Source organism: Scatophagus argus, chromosome 9 (genome assembly GCF_020382885.2).
Source record: "Scatophagus argus isolate fScaArg1 chromosome 9, fScaArg1.pri, whole genome shotgun sequence".
Taxonomy (NCBI): Eukaryota; Metazoa; Chordata; class Actinopteri; family Scatophagidae; genus Scatophagus; species Scatophagus argus.
In genome coordinates this window covers 20,392,981-20,413,420 of record NC_058501.1, presented here as the reverse complement: position 1 = coordinate 20,413,420, position 20,440 = coordinate 20,392,981, and the positions used below count along the sequence as shown (strand labels likewise).

General features: G+C 43.2%; 1 protein-coding gene across 2 annotated transcripts; it reads right to left on the bottom strand.

The window, feature by feature from the left end:
- Positions 1 to 2,832: 2,832 nt before the first annotated feature.
- fam110d (family with sequence similarity 110 member D) lies at positions 2,833 to 20,224 on the bottom strand. 2 transcript variants are annotated; one of them, XM_046400139.1, is made up of 2 exons: positions 19,283 to 20,224; positions 2,833 to 6,991 (listed from the first exon to the last, which is right to left on the bottom strand). In XM_046400139.1, the coding sequence occupies exon 2, from the start codon at positions 6,248 to 6,250 to the stop codon at positions 4,889 to 4,891; it is 1,362 nt and encodes a 453-aa protein (XP_046256095.1). In that variant the 5' UTR covers positions 6,251 to 6,991; positions 19,283 to 20,224; the 3' UTR covers positions 2,833 to 4,888. The 2 variants fall into 2 exon arrangements, with proteins under 2 accessions (XP_046256095.1, XP_046256093.1); XM_046400137.1 differs by having other exon boundaries at positions 20,052 to 20,224.
- Between the last annotated feature and the right edge of the window lie 216 nt (positions 20,225 to 20,440).

Sequence of the window (20,440 nt, the reverse complement as noted above, 5' to 3'; positions counted from 1 at the left end):
CACCACTGCAACTAATCTTTGTAGAATTGTGTTTTTGCATTTTAGTATTCAAGCAATGATCTTGACATTTTGTACAAAAAAAAAATGCAAGACACGTGGGGACAGACATCCTTCAAACTGAGAAAAAAACTAATGTTTCTTAATCCTTCTCTCTGCTATTTCTCATTTTCCCTCAAGTTTCTCTTCAGTATGGCATTATGGGACAATGATAATAAATATCTACTCAGAATCAGTAGGTACAGTATTATGGAACTGGGACACTTGTCCTCACCCGTGTCTTCAGTTGCAGCCCACCACTGCTTCTACGAATTCCCCTGTGTTTGTGACTTTCTGATGTATCTAGCACATCACTGATGAAACCGCAGCTTGGTAACAGCTGCTAATTGGCTAACATGTATTACTGTTGTGCAGTATATCATTCAGACCTGTGTGCTAGTTTTGTGTGCGTTCAGCCTCTCCATCTCTGAGTCATGAACTCAGCTTCTCTCAAGCGAAGGCATCCACAGTCTGCTGAAGCTGCTGGCGCAGAAGAACTAGGCCAGATTTGACACACTTCACAACCCATGCTAACCCTGACACACATTATTCTTTCTCAGAGCAGAGAGAGGAAAAATCCAAGCTACAAATGCACCACGGTTTGAGGCCACTTGGACATAAGATTTTAGCGTTTTACCCAAGCTGTTATCAACAGCCAGAGTGGAGGGTTTTATTCCAAAAGAAGCTCATGATCTGCCCGCCTGTGCAATCTAACGCAAAAAAATCTTGTTGTGAGGGTTGCCAGAAGCGTTCAAGACTGCAATGAAGTTTAAACTCCAGTCAAAAACCAAATTAGATTTTCATTTGTTGCCCTAGAAATAAGTCTGTTATTCTTTTGTGGCAGAAAGGGCCTTTAAACCAGGCCCTTACAAAGTAAACCCACAATTTCTTGTATGAATTATAAATTGATCTGAATTTGCACATTTGTGGGTTATTAAAAACTACAAACAACTCATAATTGGGTCAGAACTTTACTGGACAGGATTTGCTGGTGGGCAGAAGTGTAAAGCAGGAGGTATTTGGGTCCCCCGTGAGATTTTTTAATGTGAGCGAAAAACCACATCAGCAGCATCAAAGCCCAGAGTGATGGATCCCTGCCGGTTTATCACCAACTTTTCCAACTTCCAGGCTTTTTCGCAAGCACACACAAGCCTTAAACAGGTACACCAGCTCAGCATTCCCCCAGAAAAGGCAAAACTCCAGACCAACATCATTCTTTTAATAATAAGGGCTAAAGTACCAGCTGTTGTCTGTTTATTTCCAGGGAGACTGAGAAAAAAAGGCCAGACCCAAAACATGACCATATGTTTAAACCTTGTCCTATGAACCCTAAACAGGATGTCACAGCAGGCCCTCCGGTCAGAGTAACTGACATAGACACAGGCACACAGGAGGGCCATTGTTTTGCTCTGCTTTGGCAAAGGCAGAGCAAGGGAAGGGGAAGTGTGGTAAGGGATAGAGAAAATTGGATGTGTGTGTGTTAAAGTGTGTAGTTACCCTGTATTTGTTAGAGACATGAAGACTTTGGGACTATTTGAAGAAACGACCAGCTTGCAAATTGTTTGTCAGTGTCTTCATAACAGAGCCTGGCAAACGTATGAGACATTCATATTCTTTAAATGTCCTTAAAACACTTTAGGGCCTCTTTAAAGGGAAAGTCCTTTGTCATTATTATTGAAATGAAATCGCATATTTTTTCATTTGTGAATTTTAAGTCTCTCCTCAAGCAGTGCGGCTGATGAAGTCATCTGCTGACAAACCCTGCAGCAGCTTCATGGACAGTGAATAATGGAATAACTTGTATAGCCAGACAGCAGAGACAGTGATTTTATTGGGCTGTGGAGACAATTTGTAATTCACATCTGTTAACCCAGTGAGGAATACATAAAGTTCATTTGGATACCTTGAAGGAATAAATTGACATGTTTGGAAGTAAGTTTATTCTCTTGTTTTTTGACAGTGGATAATAGTAACTTGGAGTTAAGCTGTTCTAGCCTGACTGTCTCCAAAGGATAAAAATCTCTAAAGTTCAGTAATTGGTACATTACAAGTTGTTGGTTTAAATGTACACAAACACAATCTAAGTATGACAATTTGTGGCTGAGCTGGCAGGTTGTTGACTCCCCTGTCTCAAGTGTTTATGCTAAGCTAAGCTAATGACCTACAGTCTCTGGCTTATGACAGTGATATCAATTTTCTGATCTCATTTCTAATTTTCCCCAATATGTTGAACTTCTGAAAAATCCACTAATTTCCATTTCCATTTCCAAAGTGTCAGCAGATTTTTTATTTATTTTGCTTTCTTTGCTTTGCACATTTTTTTCCTGTTTCAGGTTTGAACACGTGTTGACACAAAAGCTGACTCAGGTCTTAAAAGGACGGACTGAGAACGTGAGGACGAGTCTGCAGACAGGGTGGAGGGTCTGCCCTCGCATGGTGTAGACACAGCATCAGGCCACACAGAGGCCTCCTTGTCTATAAACACAACCTGTTGCAGCTCACTCAAGACCATACTATGCAGGGAATGCTAAAAGGATTAGCGTGTAGGCACTTGAGATAATGTGAAAAATGAGACGTGATGTGGTGGTGGGAGTCAACAAAAAGTCGAAGATGAGACGCCGTCACAACACTGACTCAGGTGAGCATGAGCCTCTAAAAGGTCACGGCTTTTTCATCTATGCTCAGTTTTTCTAACTTAATGTAACACAAATTAAATATTTCTAAAACATTTTTTTGGTTGTCAGTTACGCACAAAAACACAAGAAAGACAACAAATAAGTCACTTCCACACATATGTTTCTTTCTTTGTGTTTATTTGCTGTGTGCATCATACACAAACTTCTTTGGAATAAAAACTAAATCTTTCATACAAATCAAATAAAAAAGAGATTCAGAATTTTATGGAGACACTTTGTAAACATGCAACCAAATGATTTTGAACTGGGAGATTTAAAACAAAAAGTCCAGTTGAAGGAGGTTCAGGAGTTTGCCATGCTGGTGATAAATACAGGGAAAAAAAGCTGAAGGTAATTCATGTATATTAATTTGTCACATGTACTAATATATAATGGCCTCGGGGTTCGGTAATACTCAGTCCACAGTGCCTCTCGGTCTGACCTCTACATATTTCAGCAGACCCGCCATTCATGTTTCAGTGGCATCATCCAGGCAAAGCGATGGAAACGACCTTTCATGGAGATAAAGTGAGAATCACTGAAGGATGGATGAAGTGAGGTCAGATCTCTGGTTATCAGAGTACGCAGGGCGGATTCGGCCTCCCCTGCTTGTTTTGATGGGAAACAGGCCGACTGAGCCAGCTGGGAAGGCGAAACGTCTGTAAACTGCCAGATGGTAAAAGTGACATCCCAAAACATTTCACAGCAAGCGTTTGACAATTTGATCTCCTTTTCTTGTGGAGGTGAATGCATTATTTTTCTGACTTTTTCTTCACTTGAAAATTTTATTTTATTTTATTTTATTTTTTAGAAAATCTCCTGGTGTTGTGTATTTGCTTGCAAAAGTCCCGTTTTGCTGTCACAGGAATCTGTTCCTGTTCATCATCTGTGCAGTTTACACAGCCCTAAGCACCGATCACACATGAAGCATTAGCAGTGGTGATCGATAGCTGTGCCACACGTGATTATCGATCAGAGTGCACTGTGTGAGAATTGACCCTCTTTAGGGTTTGGCAAATGAGATGAAAATGATAATAATTACTGGCCAGGCATGGCTCTTTGTCTTCCACGATGCAGGTGCTCCTTTGAATCTAGCTCAGTGTTCAACCTTAAATGAGATGAATCTCTGTTAAGAGTAAAAGCTACAGCTCTTTCTTTCATTTCCTCTCTCTCTCTTTGTCCAGTTCAGTGCATTAACAACCCCACAGGGGTGCCTCGCATGTTTGTTCCAACGCCTGCGTTTAAGGAGTAAAAAAAAAAAAGCAACACAAACTAAACTGGGACAGATCCGAATGAGGTACTCATGGTTCACTTCACACTCACACAACATTTTTCCAGTTTAGAAAAAAAATATAGCTTAGTGGTTTTCCATTTTAATTTAGTCATTAAGGGAAAGTGTTGGTGACAAGCACGCAGAACTGTGTCCACTGTGTCATGACTAACATATACGTATGTGCCTTGTGAGGGGTCACAGGGGCTGATTTCAGATCAGTTCTGAATCCAGTTCAGTCAATGAGTGAAAAGAAGCTACAAATGGAGAAGACAGCAATGTTCACTCTGATCACAGCCACACACACACACACACACACACACAAACACATACACCAAAACATCTTGCTGGGAGAAATAGTTCCATTCACCGAAAAGGTCTTTCTATATCCACACAATATTTCCATAGGATCTATAAATACAATATATCAATTTGACAGGAGATAACTAGTAGCACTTGCTGTCTGCATGAAGAGACAGACTCTTTGAAGTTGATTAGAAGAACGGACTAAAGGTAATCACATGCCACGGAAAAGTAAGCCTACATGCAGACAATGTAACAGCTGAAACAAACCCTACATAGACTGTCATTGTCACCCACTCACACAAATTGTGCTCAGCTGCTTTGACTGCATTGCTGAAGCAGCTCAAAAATAAAAACAAGTCCTATTTTTGTCTGTGATGCAATGCTGCTGGCCAATGACAGTCCATAGGTGAATGATGTCTCTGAAATTCAGTGGTTCAGTGATGATTTAATGCTTTTGGTATATTTCAGCAGCAAATTTCTGCAAAAAAGGCTCAAGGTCTGCAGATCCAAATGCTACACCAGGTGATTTCCTCCTCTTTAGGTAAGGTTTAACGAATCCAAACTCTCTGCACTCCACGGCACATGGTTACTTGTCACTACGTTAAACAGTAGACTCTTTGGGTCCCTCTCGAGCAGCGTTCTTGCACCCATAAAGCCACTTGATGACACGAGCGTTTCTCTCAATTATTGACACGCCGGTGGGAAGCTGCTCGGCCAGCTCCTCCTGAAACAGCCCGTCTCCCGAGTGCCGGGAGAACTCGCTGGGCTCCGAGCCCCCGCAGCCATCCCCGGCTACGCTGCGTAGGGCCAATGAGAGTGTGTCTATGGAGCTGGCACCAGACAGGAAATTATCTCGACCCAGACGCTCGATCATGTCCATGTCTAGCCCGCAGAAATCAAAGAAATGCTCCTGCTCCGATAACGCTACCGAGCAGCGCAGGCGCAAGTCGGATTTAGAGCGCTGAAGCTCTCCCAGCTGCCTCCTCGGTGCTGGTGGGGGTGACGCCCTCCTCCACGGGTCATTCTCATCATCGTGCTTACTTGAGTGGTTGCCATTGCTGATGCCATTGTTGACTCCATCACTGGCACCAACTGTACATACATTCTCAGTATGTTCTAGCATACAGCTAAACCCAGGGCTGGGGATAGACCCTGGGCTGCGTTCTTGGTCAGTTTTACTAGACCTCCTGCTCCCTGGTCCACCATCTATTGTGTCTTTGTCATTGGTCCAAGACATGCGAGAGTCTCCATCTCGTGATGGTGCTTTCTCTTCACCGATCACCATCTTATGGATTCTGCCTTCACCTCCGCTGCTCTTCTCCCTCATGGATCCTTGGAAGAGGCGTCGGACAAAACTGTAACCCTTCGCCTCCATGTTATTGTTCTCTCCTGCTGTTGCACAGCTGGGGCTCTTGCACTCTTTCTTCTGCCTGTAAATGACGAGGGAGTCTGGTCTCAGCATGCGTTTGCCTGTACTTCTTCTGAGGACAGGTGCGCTGTGTGGTGCTACCAAGCTGTTATTCCCAGGAGTCCTGGGGTTGGGAGGCATTACATTGTTCACATTGCTCCTGTTATGTGCCTCAACGTCAACAGAAGTCCGTCTGTTCTCCTTCCTAGAGTCATCATTTTCATATTCATCTCTTGAAGTAAAGGAGCCAGAGAGTGTAGAAAATGGAGTATTTGATGAACGTCGTGGGGGAAGATGAGGTGTCAGGCTCCCGGGGATGGAAACAGCTCGCCGAGGCTGTGGTGGTGGGGTTGCACAGGGCACCAGGACAGGCTCCTGTTTGGTGTTGATCACCTGCTGGCTCTTAACATATTTGGCTTTGTCAGCCTCAAGCCTCTCCACAGCACTGATTGAGCGGCCATGGCTTCCACCATCTATCTGCCTGCGCAGGTAGTCTGGACCCTTGTTGAGGAGCCTCAGGGGAGAAGGGGATCCTATCGGCGTTAGGGGCTTCATGTTGTTTCACTGAGCTGGAAAAGACATCAAAATTGCATCCAAACGACAGCTTCCGGTGCCCCCACCCCAAGCCCCCAAAGAGCAGTTGTTGGCCCTGTGAATATTTCAGTCGTAGTGAGAGTGTTTGTGCTTCCAAGTGTACAAATCTGTGGCAGCTCTCATTCCTGTTCGCACAGCTCTTGAATCCTCCTTGAGGGGTAATAGGTGGGTAGCAATTCAGGAGACCACAGAGTCCAAGTTTGTTGTAATGTTTTCTATAGATAGCTTACAGTGTCTTTGTTGGGCAATGTTAGAGCCAGACAAATTGATATCTCTATCCAGTACTTACACAGGCATTTGGATGGGCAGGCAGGGCACAGGGAAGTCCTTTTTTTGTCAGCCAAGATCACTCCCAAATGAGATGCTCCCTGCCCACAGCGCAGCAGAAATAGCAGACAGGGTGCACTTTGAAAGGGTTACGTTTTCCTCCCCCACTTTTTCTTCTCTCTTTCTGTCTCCCAATAACACCCTTCACTGTTTATCTTTTCAGTGACGGCTGCCTGGAGAAATTAGATATAATGGCCTCAAATATTTGCTTTGTGCAGGCTGTCTGAGGGACGCTGGGTCAAGACTTTTATTGTTTGGCGCCCGTCGTGGTTGAGGTGACCTGAGGGTGGCCGGCACCAAGGCACTTGGATCGCTGATGGACAGATGGGGCAGATGCAGATCTTGTCCTTGTCCTCACCTCACCTGTATGGACCCCTGGGAGACACACAGAGAGAAGGAGTGGTTTTAGTTGGATGTGTAATTCTCTAGAGCAAGCAGCAGAGACCAGATGGCAGGAAACACCAAGGTCCCAAAAGCTCAGATTGTACTTATTTAAAGCTCGAGGGAGTTACATGTCTGGAGCAGGCATCTTTGCATAGTTCACAAGTGGAAGCATTTAATTGACTTCTACCTTATTTATTAAATACAATGCAAATTTTAGACAAGTGGACACTTCTGTCAAAGACAACAGCCACGGAGTAAACAGGTAAGGGTTCAACTACAAGTTGCTGCCGCGTAAGTAACAAGAAGGCGCTTGGTCAAAATGGTGTATGAAGTATAAGCACTGTCATTAATGGGAACACATATGTCACATATTAACAAGCACATGTGGCTAATGTTTCCTATGGAAGAATTTTTTTTACATTTTTGTCAGTGATTTATGTCTGTCCTCTATCGTTGCCTTCAGTTTATTTTTAAAATGATAGATGTCTGTTCTCCATACGACATCCTGTAAGAGGCAACAATGTCTGTTGTCCAGGCACATGATAATGCAAAAGTTGCACCAAATCCAGACTCACTATCAGTTGCTTAAAGATAAATAACAGGAAATAAAACATCCTGTAGGACTAACAAGTGAAGGAAAAACCTGTCGAGCAGAGAAAGGCTGAGTGACTACTGTGTCGATCTGAAAAGAAAACATTTTCAAAATCAACATTTGAATGTATTTTCAAATTTTCTTTTCATATAATGTAGAAATGCTACAAGCAAACTGTTCTTCTTCTGTCTGTCACAGTCATCGTGTTGACATGCCAGGACAAGTAACTCAAGGGGGGAAAATCTGTCAAAAAATGTCAGTTTTTTGACAGATTTCCCCTTCAATGTGACTCACTGCCTTATAGTTTTAAACAAACATTTCTTCTTACATACACTTCTTCTTACAACAGTGTTAAACCTAGTTAAACCAAAGCACTTCTGAACTAATAACTCTTTCATAGTCACAGTTAAACCGCTTGTTCTACAAATTAACAAGCCACTAAAAAAGTTAAAAGTCTGTGTCCCTTCAAACCAAATTTTAGGCGTAACTATGGCATCTCTATGAAATGGTGCCACAATTTGTACTTATGATGTGTTCTGTGAAGAGACATGTCTCATATCTTTTAGGTTTTCCTGCTATAGGAGGATTTGAGAGGACGAGGAGGCTGCTTGTGTCTATAATGGGATAGGCTCTACCCAAGAAGTATTTATAGCATGAAAACATCCCAGCGCAGTCATCATGTGTCTATGTATGTGTGCATGTATGTGTGTATGTGCATGCAGTCATGGATATATTTGTGCATCTGCTCTAGTTTTGCACCTGAGCTTGTAAGCATATGTGTGTGTCAGCACGTGGCAATAAGAGGTTTCCCAGTAAGTGAAAGAAGGCCATCTGTCCAGTTGGGTTGCAGATTATGAAGTCTTTCGCTTATTCTGCAACTTTTTTTATGTCCACAAAGAAAAACAGCGAGTTTGCCACGTGCAAACTGGGAAGACAATGAACACATCTTGAGGCACAGGTGGAGCCTGTTTTTCATTCACCTCATTTCAAAATGTCTTAGGAGTCCATCTGGAGAGATAAAAGCTCCTTGTGCTGTGCTAGCATTATATTGTTGTCCCACAGGTCTGTCTTCAGTGTTATCAAGTGCTATTTTAATGTTTCCCTCACATGAGGTACAACAATGAACAACCTCCTTTGGCAGGAAAAAGGATCCACGTGTCAAGACAAAGACTTAACCCCACGTTTTCCTTCTTATATTTATAAATCATTTTAGATATGTAAGATAGTAAAGTTAAATTAAGTAAGTAAAGATCATGAGCTACATTAAAACCGAAAACAACATGACTTTATGCACTTGAGCCCATTGACGCTTTAATCAAAATGACCTAATATATAAACATAAGTTTGCTCCCCCAGAAGAAAACAAATTATTTAGTCGCTTAACATTTAAAGACTTTTTTTTTTACAGCTATGATTATATTCTGCCATTTGGGGGAGATAATTGCACTTATTCCCAAGATTTATAACCAGGTTTAGGAACAAAGGTCACACTTTGAACACATCCCATTTACACACAAAAACTATTTATATGCACCTTATCCTTCACCTTTGACTCACCTTACCCCCATGCCTCCAACCCCACCTCTTTTTCCCTTTCTCTCCCTCTTTTTTGTTTGGATACAGGAAGCACTGGGTGCTCTATCCAAACCAGAATACGTGGAAAGGCGGCTCCCCCACTCAAGAGTCTTAACTGCTCTGGTTCCCTCCTGTCCTCCAACCACGACACCGGTCCACTCCTCTATCCATCTGTCCACGACCCCTTTTCCCCCATCCCCTCAACCCTCCCTCTGGACCATAAACCATCTCTTCTACATCGTCTTGGCTGTCCTACCAACACTTGAACTTATCTAAATCCACATCTTTATTGGTCTGGAACTCATTTATGGAGTTTTTCTTCATCCGCTTTCCATTGCTTAAAGAAAAGTCATCGGGTAAGCAGTTAGGTATAGACTTTAACTAAGTCCTTTAGTTAAGATTAAATATTTATATAAAACATTAATTACAAAACTAAATAATTCCTGTTTTTTTCCATTTTCATATTGGATTTATATGAGTATTAATATTATTCTCCAGTCTGCTACACACTAATCTACTACTGACACATTAGAAGGTGACACATCACTTTAATCTAACTCTCTGCCTCGTTCAGTCTCCACACCTCCTTACAGAGTAGCTCCAGCCTGTCAAATGGCGTGACGCTATAAATTCACTGAGGAACTTGGGGGGGGGGGCAGGCATCCAGCTAGCTGTTTTTTCCAGATGTCAGGCTGTCACAGTACGGGAAAGTCAGCCATTGTTTATGTAGAGTTGCGGGAAAAATGTCTCGCAACAGGTGTGGAAGAGAAAGAAGGAGTTCGGACAGGATTTGAAAAGGAAAAATGGGGAGAAAATGTGGAGGAAGTGGGGATATGGACTATCATGCATGCACGTTTATTAGGACACCTTTCGTCCAACTCGGTTAGGTCCCCATCTGAGTTCAAAATGGTAATGCTATTGAGGCATTAAAGGGGATTAACTCCACAGGAACCTAAACAAAGTCTTTAATCCTGACGTTGGCTTTCAATTGAAGGGGAGGGGGGTGGAGTATGCAAAATTATATGAAGACTAGAATGGGCAAAGACTATGGATACATCAACTGCTGATCTCTACTGTGTCCTTGGTTCTACTTCTCATGGTAATGTGCAGTCATTGAATCTGACGTTCCAAGCTTGAAGGAAACCAGCCACTTTCTGAGGTTATCTCTTGCTCCAAGGGTCATCTCAGACATCATGACTAAATCTGAGTCACAAGTGACCATTTTTTGGGACACAACTTTTTTGTGATAAATATCGACAATGATATGAGACTGTTGAAAATGTGTAAATTATTTAAACATTAAAATAGAGGAAGTTGGTACATCAGGGAGAAAAAAGTTGATGGAAAGGATGATGTAAAGTCTCTGAAAACACATGCACACACACACAGAGTTAACCGTTGACTCCGCTGGACTTTGTTGGAAAACAGTGGCTACCATTAACTTCACTGACCATAATGAGCCAAATTAGTAGCCAGCACCTTCTCCTGTGATCTCCAGGTTCTGTGAAAAGCGTGAGGCGAATCTTCCCGGTATTACACAACCTCCTTCGTCTCTCGCTGTGGGTTGTCATTAAACTAAACCCTTCCCTTCCTTCTTATCTTTATCGTGACCCCTCTAACCCTCTACTTTCCAATGCTACCTAACCTTGTGTCTTTAATTCCCCTGCACTCTCGTGCCCTCACTCCCACTCTTCAGGCCTCTTCATCTCCTGTATATGCCACAGGGCTTCCCTACCCTCTCATTTCCCTCCCTACTCTCTCTTCCTGTATACGCCCTGCGCATCTACCCTTCCTCTAACTCTCTGAATCTGTCTCTCCCATCCTATTAACTGTACAGACAGAAAAGAAGGAGAAATTCCACTTCTCCAACTTTGCCTACTTCGTAAGAAATACTGAGGTTTACCTTCATTGGACTACACAGAAAATCTCACTTTGATTGAGTTGGTCACATTTCACAGACTTAACCAAACAGGGACATGGGGTCGAGGGAAGATGTGATCTGGCTGTGAGGGTCACACACACCAAGACTATGAGAACCCATTAGTGCTGTTGGAGTCTCTCCTCACTGACATTCATGTTGTACACACACAGTCGAAGATGAATGAAGTAGTTGTCTGAAGAATAAAAGTTCACCAGACACTTGGTCACTTCTGTGCACCTGGACAAGCTTGTCCAACTTGTCCAACAACAACTTGTCAGTTGCAGTTCTGATATCAGGAAGTTATTACGACTCGACAAGCACTTGAAGCGTAGTAGTCCCTTTATAACTTAATACACAGCTTTGTATGAGCCGTATTACATGAAGTAATAAGTGGTCAGTCTCTGGTTACTGTACATTGTAAACTTGTACAATTTGACCTACCGGATGATATCTGTTACCGCAGATGTAGCCGATATGGATATACAATATGTATGTAAATGGATATACAAAAACAAACAAACTAGTAAAACCTATAGAACTGTGGAATATCTCATTGCACTTCAAACGGTATCACCACAATCCAAATGTGGAGCCAACAAACTCCAGATCAGGATCACCACTTCAGTATGTTAAGCATGTGACCCCTCGCTTACGCCTCACATCTCTCTGTTCTTTAATAAAACTGCCTGTCTGTCCGGCTGTCTGTCTGGCCTCTCCTTTCCTTTCCTCCCCCGTGTCCCCTCTGTGAAGCGGATGGCCCGGGCCTGCAGGGGAGGCTTAACCAGGCGCCCCCATGCAGCTAAAGAGGAACCAGATGTGTTGCGTCTTGCTACATCGAGATGCTCGGACAGTCCTGACAGAGACCTGTCACAGGGAGGGACCGTGTGCCTTCATTTTCCTTCTAATCAACAGCATTGTTTAGGTTACTTGCAACTGATTAGTTGAGAAAAACATCGTGTTTAAGTTTTGTTATTGATTGTACTATCATGTACACACATCTGACAGTGAAAAGGTGCAGTTCTGCTTATTTTTCTGATGTCAAAGTGGTGCCCCAGAGAGAGACTAAACAAGAGAAAAATTCAGGAAGAGTTTGTTTGCTTCAGGAGAGCCCACAGAAGAATAACTTCATCTGGACTCACTGGGCGTTTTCAAAGGGGGAAGAAATACAGGAGGTCAAAGGAAGTTTCACTGTGAATTATGTGTTCATTGAGGTAAACACAAGGTAAGAGGTTAATAAATTCACAAGAACCACCTTTGAAGAAGGGAAATAATTCAGCACGCTTCTCAGTCAAATTAATCTTTGGATAGATGAGAGGCATCTGCTGCTGCCAAGGAACCAACTGGTCATCTCTAACATCCTTCTTTTTCTCTGTCGTCTCGCATGTCTCACTTTCTTTATACTAACACCTGGCACTACTCTTAGGGATGACACAGACTAACCATCATCACTAATGGACTGAAATGTCTGAATGTTCAAACGTTAACCAAAGCTCATTCAATGATGCCTTTATGCCATGACGTAGCATCTGTGCACATCGATTCTCCACAGGGTGAATATAAAGCGCATGCACGGACGCTAATGAGCCACGATTCACGACTTTGTCTGGTTCGGTCATTAACTAGCGCTACAGACACAGATCTCAAGAAGTCTGTTATGGGGCAGGGCAAAGAAAAGGAGGTGTCGTCTTCTATTATCCAAACAAAGAAACGTACCAGCCTTTCTATGCATTATTTATGGCCCACAACAATGGTACTCCACCAGGTCTGCAGATACGTCTTGACCTGGTTGCTCTGCCTCATTAGGCAGGGAGAGAAAGGGACAAATAACAACATGGTGACTATAAAATATAAGAGATGGAGCCACAGGACACACAGGCTCAAAGACAAAGCATGGTAGCCGATTGTAAATCCTGTTACCATTGTGAGGCCTTGAGAGCCATTAGCTGCTTGATCTAGGGTTAGAAGCTACCTTGGGACCTCAGCCACATTCACGTGGAGCACCCGTATGCCACCTGGGACCCCGACCTGAATAGACCTCCTCCCAAACTGTAAAATGGACAAGATGGGCTCTTAACTCACTGCTGCAGCTCTTTTGTCATTCAAAGCAAATCGTCACAAAGACAACTGAGCTGTGGAGCCTCAAACCAAAGAAACCAGGCCTGTGGACACTTTGAGATGACAGTGATAAAATATGCGCCACTAGGGAACATGCTGGTGTATGTACACAAGTACATGTCAATATTAGCTACGGATAAAAACACAGGTCTGCAAAAGCTAACACAACAAGCTAACGCGAGTAAAACATTGAACATTTATAGTTATTGAAACTAAGTATAAAATAAATCTTCAGCCTTCAAATTTTAAAAAAATCAACAGGTTAATCAGTAGCAAAAAATAAATTTTAGTTGACTATATTCCGCTAAACTGAGGTAATAAAACAGGTAATTAAAACAATTATCAGTGAGATTTCAGTGACTGCTTTAATATGCAGTACAGCCATTATGCTGTAAGCCAGGTCTTATCGACACCGCAACACCCATGCAGAGCCAGCAGAGATAACGTCCACTGAGATAATGTGTTCACATTTATTCCCAGTTTTATCAACAGACTGTGCAAGTTCCTTCTTCTTAGCTCAGGCCCCTGGAAGAGTGCTGTTACTGTTGATAATTAAACAGCTCTGACCTATAACGTTTTATGAGTCACTATTTACTTTTTCAGCTGCGACTGTACTTGAGTTTTTCCTGTGTAAAGTCTGGATTCAAACTGCCAAAATCTGCCCATCATTTGTCTTGAAAATACACCTTAAATTCAGTTTTAGCTAATGATAACAATGAGATGATATGTAGAGCACGTGCAGTATGCCAGGAAAAATAATGCACGCTGTAACAGAGACATGTGAGCCCGTCTCCGAGTCCTTGAATGCCATAACGTGCTGCTGATGAGTGAGCTAATGACAGGTGAACTCGTGCACGTTCAACAACAGGATGTATACCTGGATACTCATTTTTCTGATTGGTTGATTAGTGATTTTATGGCCTTTCTGCACGGAATAAAAGATCTCTTCTTGCTTACTGTTGGATGGACAAAACAAGCAATTAAAAAACATATACACTTTTCCACTACTTTGTGACATGTTGTAGAAGCAACGGTTAATCAGTAAATCAAAAACATTTATCACTGTAGCCCTGTTAAATTCTTAAATCTACTGATTCATACTCTGATGATTCAAAAAATCCATCTGTGATGTTCAGGAAATTTTCTTCCCGGTTTCAAAGCTGTTCCTTTGAAACTGACACGAATGCCAAAATCATTTCTGAACTCCCACACATGACCTGCAGTTCCAGCAGTGGCCACTGGGCCAGAGACAACCTGTTCCTGAAACTTGATGTGGAGAGAGCCAGTGGAGAAAATTTTGTTGTGATTGAGAACAGCCAAACTGTGCAGTGTGTTATGAATGTTTGTGTGGGAGAAGACAGTAACACTGCAATGGAAAGTGTGTGCAGAAGAGAGAGTGGAGTTTGTGCCCAGCTTTGAACAGCATTGTTTTGTAAATCATGACCACCACTACTGCTGCCCCCGCATGCCAGCCTGGCTTATGTGACGAGCAGCACAAACCGCAGTGACCAGCTGTGTGAGTACAGCACAGCCCTGGACTGGGAATGCACTTTGCAACTCAGGGTAACACAGATCTCCCCCCCAAAAAAGCCTGTCCTCAGGCTGTTACGATGCAAAGGCAGAAATCTGGGCACATCCCTCAATCTAGCAGAGTCTTGAATTATGAAGGCCTGTTCCCACACTGTGAACCCTCATTAAGCTCTCAGCTGGTGAGAAGGCTCTGAAAGACAGCACTGTCTGGCCAGCTGCCAGATGTTTTATTTCACCAAGTCGGCACATTTTTCACTCTGCCAGGCATATGTCTGCTTCAACAAAGTGATAAAAGAAGCTTCGATGGATGGCGGCTGTTAGACTTGCAAAGAGCAACTAACATTTCAAAACACGGTTAAATTGTGCACCTGAGTACCTGCATTTGAGAAGACTATGAAAAAGTCATAGCAGTAGTAAGCCGTTGTACGGTGATGACCAGAAGACACATACATTAAAAATCCACTACTTCTGTGTTGTAAGAATGAGAAGAGTGAATGAAGTGAATGGAAATCTGCAGAGGGGAGCTGTGATGTTTAATGCTTGGATAGCAGGGCTCAGGTGCGAGCAGAACTCACAGGACTCAACACAGAACTCCTCAAAAGGCTAAAAAGAAGACACCAAAACAAAAATTGGTGTAACATCTGTGTAACCACAGCCTCTTTTCACAGAGGCACACCAGGCTGCCAAAAGGAAGGCTCTTCACACAACATTTGCAGAATTATTCTACAAACACATGTTGCTCACGTTAGCTAATAAAAGGTTAACGCCAACTTGTGAGCACTTGTGACAGGGTTTATATGGGGTTGGTCAGGGCTTAAAGCTGCTCCAGCTGTGCTGCGTCCCCAAACACTGGGTCATCTGTGACCACAGTGCCAACCCCTCCCCCTCCTGTGTTACTACACACTTTCCACCACTTCAAATGTGTCAATATTGATTTGCTATCTGCATAGTTGAACGCTGTTTGGGCCTGATGGAATAAAACACTCTGCTAACACTATATACTTCATATACTGCTTGTTGGATGTATGATCTTTCATTCATCAAGAGTTTAACAATCAAAAGTAGCTTCTCTGCCTCACCAGGAATGTGTAGGTGAGGTTTGATCAAATCTGACTGACAGGACTGAAAACACATGCAAATAACCATCGTTTGGTTCAGATGTTCTGACTCGTGTAGAAGCAGAAATGTGTGATGCGTGTTCTGTCTATTTCAAACCACTGAGGAAAAAGCAAGGATGGGAAAAAAAAACAAAAATATGTAAATCTCTCATGTAAGAAACTGAAGCGTTGGCAAAGAAATGTTCATCCCATTGCTCATAGCAAGAAGCTGATTCAGGTTTTCATGACCTTAAAATTAAAATATTAATCTTTTGCAGCCTGCCTAAAACAAACCATCATCAAAAACCCTCTGAGTACAACAAAAGTGTCACACACAAAGACCCTTCACTGAGCTCTTCTGTTTTTACTTCGCTGCCATCTACGCTTAGCTGTTAACCTCCGCTGAACCCGTCAGCTGTCCTCTCTTGTTACCGATCAACCAACCAGCTTTCCCACAAACAGACCCCCCCCCCCCTTCCAAAACAGAGACCCCTCTTCTTGTCCCTCCTCTCCTGCTCCCTACCTCTTCTCCCTCGCTCCTGTCAGAATCAGAAAACATCTGGAGGAGCCGGAAGAGTTTGTGTTAGCTCCATCGATGGTTCCCCCTCCTGTGACGGAGGGAATGTCCAGGCCCGTGTCGTCTTCCTCATGGTTGAGCGGACGCAACGCGGCACGACTGAGCGTGATGGGATGTGGCAGAGCTACAGAGGCGCCCAGTCGGACTGTGAACAATTACAGGGATGTGAGAGCAGCAGAGGGACGGGCTGCTCTCACAGCTGTCACCCGCACACAGGGGACTGTCAGGAGATGGAGATCTGTCAGATCATGTTTCTTGATTTCGTTGCCCACACTGAATTATGGATTGAGTTATGAGCCTATGGAGATGGGAGTGATGGAAGTGCAGAAACTGACTTCAGGTCTCTGGGAATGATAATGATTGTCATCAGTTGTGGTTCCAAAGTTGGATAAAAACATTTGGCGCAAATTTTTGATTTCTGCTAGCGAGCTGAAACGCATTCAGAGGCATTTCTCCAGCATCATAAATCTTTAAGAGATAAGCCAACGAGGAAGAGTTTCGCTGGAAAAAGCTACTTATGTAGTCATACCCATTTTGAAAAGTATGTTATTATCACTTCAGTAAATATGATTCCTACATTCTGGTGTTTCAAAGCAGACGAAATACTAGCTTAGCACGCAGATGATAGGTTTTACTTCTCATTTCACCCAGTAATCCTTCATAAGAGTGGGTATTGCTATGTCACAGGCCGCCCGCCTGAATATGTTGTTTTGCTGCTGGATGCGACTGAGAGGCTGTGACTTTTTGACAAGTTTTTCCTCTTTTTGAAAAAAGTTCTTCCTGAAAATGGTTGAGGAGGAAGTTCCCAGAGACCACTGGTACAATGGCCAAAGCAAGGCGACAAGGAGCAATAAAGCAAAATAATAAGCCTGACTGTTGTGAATGTTTGAAGTCTCTCATTGTTATCAATGTTGAAAACCAGCTGCTGTTCAGCCACACACACACACAGTCCACACCTTTCAAACAGTGCCAGGAGGAAGATGATGTCAGTAGCAGGCTGCATTTTCCCCTCTAATTAGAAACTCAAGCTTCCCGCCATAACTTAGGGGTCTTTACATGCAACCATGCAACAAAACGGGAATTAGACAGAACAAATGTTTGACATCCCTCTTAAAATGTGATGTTTTCCAAGACTGCGCTCCACAGGAAAGCAAAACCATGCCTTGAATGTGGCTGCGGCACGGCTGAACTTTAAGTGATAAGAAACACATGAGCGGCCCATTGTGAACTAAAACCAAGAAATGTCCTGCGGCTTCCGCTTGTTCTCCACAGTCAGCTCTGATGTGGCTCAAACCAATCAGATTATACACTTGTAGAGCCTCAAAAAATAGTGTCAAGCAAACGCAAAGACGGAGAAGAAAAATCCCGGTGCACTATTATATCCTATATTATGTTCCACTGTTTGACCTGTGCCAGATCGTGCAGAGCTCCACGATATGATTCTGTTTATCGGCTACAGTGCAGTGAGTGGATTTATGAGCAAGTTTTTTTAGAAGTCAGAAAGTCAACATGACTCTGCAGGCTTTTTAAAGTGTTGCACCACCAGCTCCATCATCATCAATATCACCGCTAACGCCGTGAGCCAAGCAGGAAGGTGAAGACCTAAATTACATTGCATTTAGTCATGTTAATGATGTCAGGCCTGCTGTCAACACCCCAGACGGAGACTGCAGCGAGCAGCTCTGCCTTCGTTTGCCTCTGGGCTCTCTGCTCTGTAATGGGAGAAAGTATTCTTGTCTGCTCTGCTGGGATCAGCATCAAACACGGTTGCAGCCGTATTACAGCTGGAAAATTAGCGCACCGCCTCATGAAGCTGGGGAGACGAGGGGGACTGTTTACGACTGCTGCTCCACACTGTAATTTTGCAGGTAGGTATTCAGTCGGAGATGTTTGTATGCTGCGTTTAAACATGTGCAGTATGAAGGACTGATGTTGGCTGGAGGTGTTTATGAGCTGTGACTCATTGTAGCTCTCAGGCAGGGATGCACTCCAAAAGTTGAAAGGTAAGGATGAGCCTGAATGTACCTCCTACAAATTAATTACACGTCATGAATGACTTGTGTTCATTTCCACAAGTACCCTGAGGGTGACTGCTCCCAATCTATGACGAAAGCATGTAGTTTATCTTATATTAGTTCATCTTTTAGTCTGCATGGACAGGACTTCCTTATAGTGTTCAAAAATCTTGAAGCACTTTGTCACTTAGTTTGCCTTTTTTTAACTACTTTAAACTAAAATCTCCCTCTGGAAAGCAACGAAAAAGACTCATAACTGCTAGTTTCACCATCTGCATCGATAAGCATGAATTAAACCTGCTTTTGGACACGGGCCACAGCAACACATGCACACCTATGAATCTCTGGGTGTATGTGTTTAGAGGACATGTGTGGTCTGTTTAGTCTGGCTCCGACACTGTTTATGCCCCTGACCCCACAATGATCAACTCAGGATGCATGAGCCTTCAAACATATCAGCAGAGAGTGAGGGCAGGGGGTGGGAGGTGGAGAGGTGTGTCAAGGTGGAGTCAACCCTGAGGCCATCTCATTAAAGCCTTTTCAGTTTTGGAGTAGGTGTGTTGCATAATGACCCCTGAGGTTCCCAACTTACTTTTGTTCCTTTGTAAGTTCTCAGGTAACACTTTTCTTGGGCTTTATAATGAGCACACTCTCATTTTTATAATTGCACCTGAGTACAAAATGAGACACGTATTTGTCACAAGAGAACTGATTGGTAGGAAAATGCTGGATTTAGTTTAAGATCACAAAACGTTTCTTCCCTGATTAGATGTTTGGAAGCCAGAATCTCGTTAAGCCATTCCCCTGATTTCATCCAGATGTAAATATTTAGTTTAGAGCAGAGTTGAGATGGTACAAACCTGCTGCCGCGGGTCAGCTGTATCTGCTTTAATCAGAGCACAGTGGTCAGTCAGCTCTCTCACCCTCTCCATACCATACAGCGATTAATGACTGCACTTTAAGGTCGACTTAAACCAGGGAGTCCATCTATAGGTTTACATGACAGATGATGAATTGCTGCACTTGTTGACTTTTTAAAAAAGTAAATAAAAATGAAAGAAAATGTTTTAGGTTGATCCATAAACTTGGTCTGTTGTTAAGGATACAGAAAGACTGACATTCGTGACAGACATGCTGCCAAGGAGAATTTGTCTTATGGTCCATAAACACACCATAAAGATCTCAGGCATGACGCTTAGGAAAACAAACTGAAGTAAACTTGCAGTAAATTTCAAAAGGGCAGACGCGTACTATTCGTTGGGTTAGAGATTTATACAGTGATTTTATACCAAGCAGTAAAGTGCCACAGACAGCCCACTCACCACCACAGCATTACGGTCTGGTCAACAGACGACTGCTTAGGCTGTTTGTGAAGCTGTACAAAAATCATGCCAGCTGTCCAATTCACACAAGTTTCTGCTAATGCGCGATCAGACTACGGCGATCTTTCCCTCATGCTGCCTCATAACGTAAGTCAAACGCAGGAAAAGTTCAAAATAATCACGCAATATCACTGACCGGTTGAGTCAATTCAAACCAGAATTCACCCGGAAAACTTCCCCAAATAAATCAGTCTGGACTCACACGTCTACAAACGGAACCGTTAAGAATGACAGTCAGCTCGCTCACCTCGTTCGCTCAAGTTTATCCACTCGTGTCGTCTTTCAAATCCTGTAAAGGTGTGGAGATCCTCTCTGTGACAGACGGGCTCTCCCAGCGTGGCGCTGCGCTCTGCGCTCTGCGCTGACTGCTGGCACACTGACGGACCGCTGCACGGCAGCAGCGCGATAAAGAGGGAGTCCAGACCTCCCTACAGCGGAGGGGGGTGGGCAGGTATAAGGCTGTGTAAACTGACTCCTGTGTAGCCTGCAGGGAGCTGAGTCGAGTGGTACGGGGGGTTGTGGATAGGTGGTGGTGGGGATACAGTGTCAGATATAACACAGTAATAATAATAATAATAACTCATTTAGATTCCTAAACATGATTATAGTATTAGTAGTATATTATTATTTTCATCA

Coding starts and splice junctions, on each gene's coding strand:
- fam110d (XM_046400139.1), bottom strand. CDS start 6,250: ATGAAGCCCCTAACGCCGATAGGATCCCCTTCTCCCCTGAGGCTCCTC.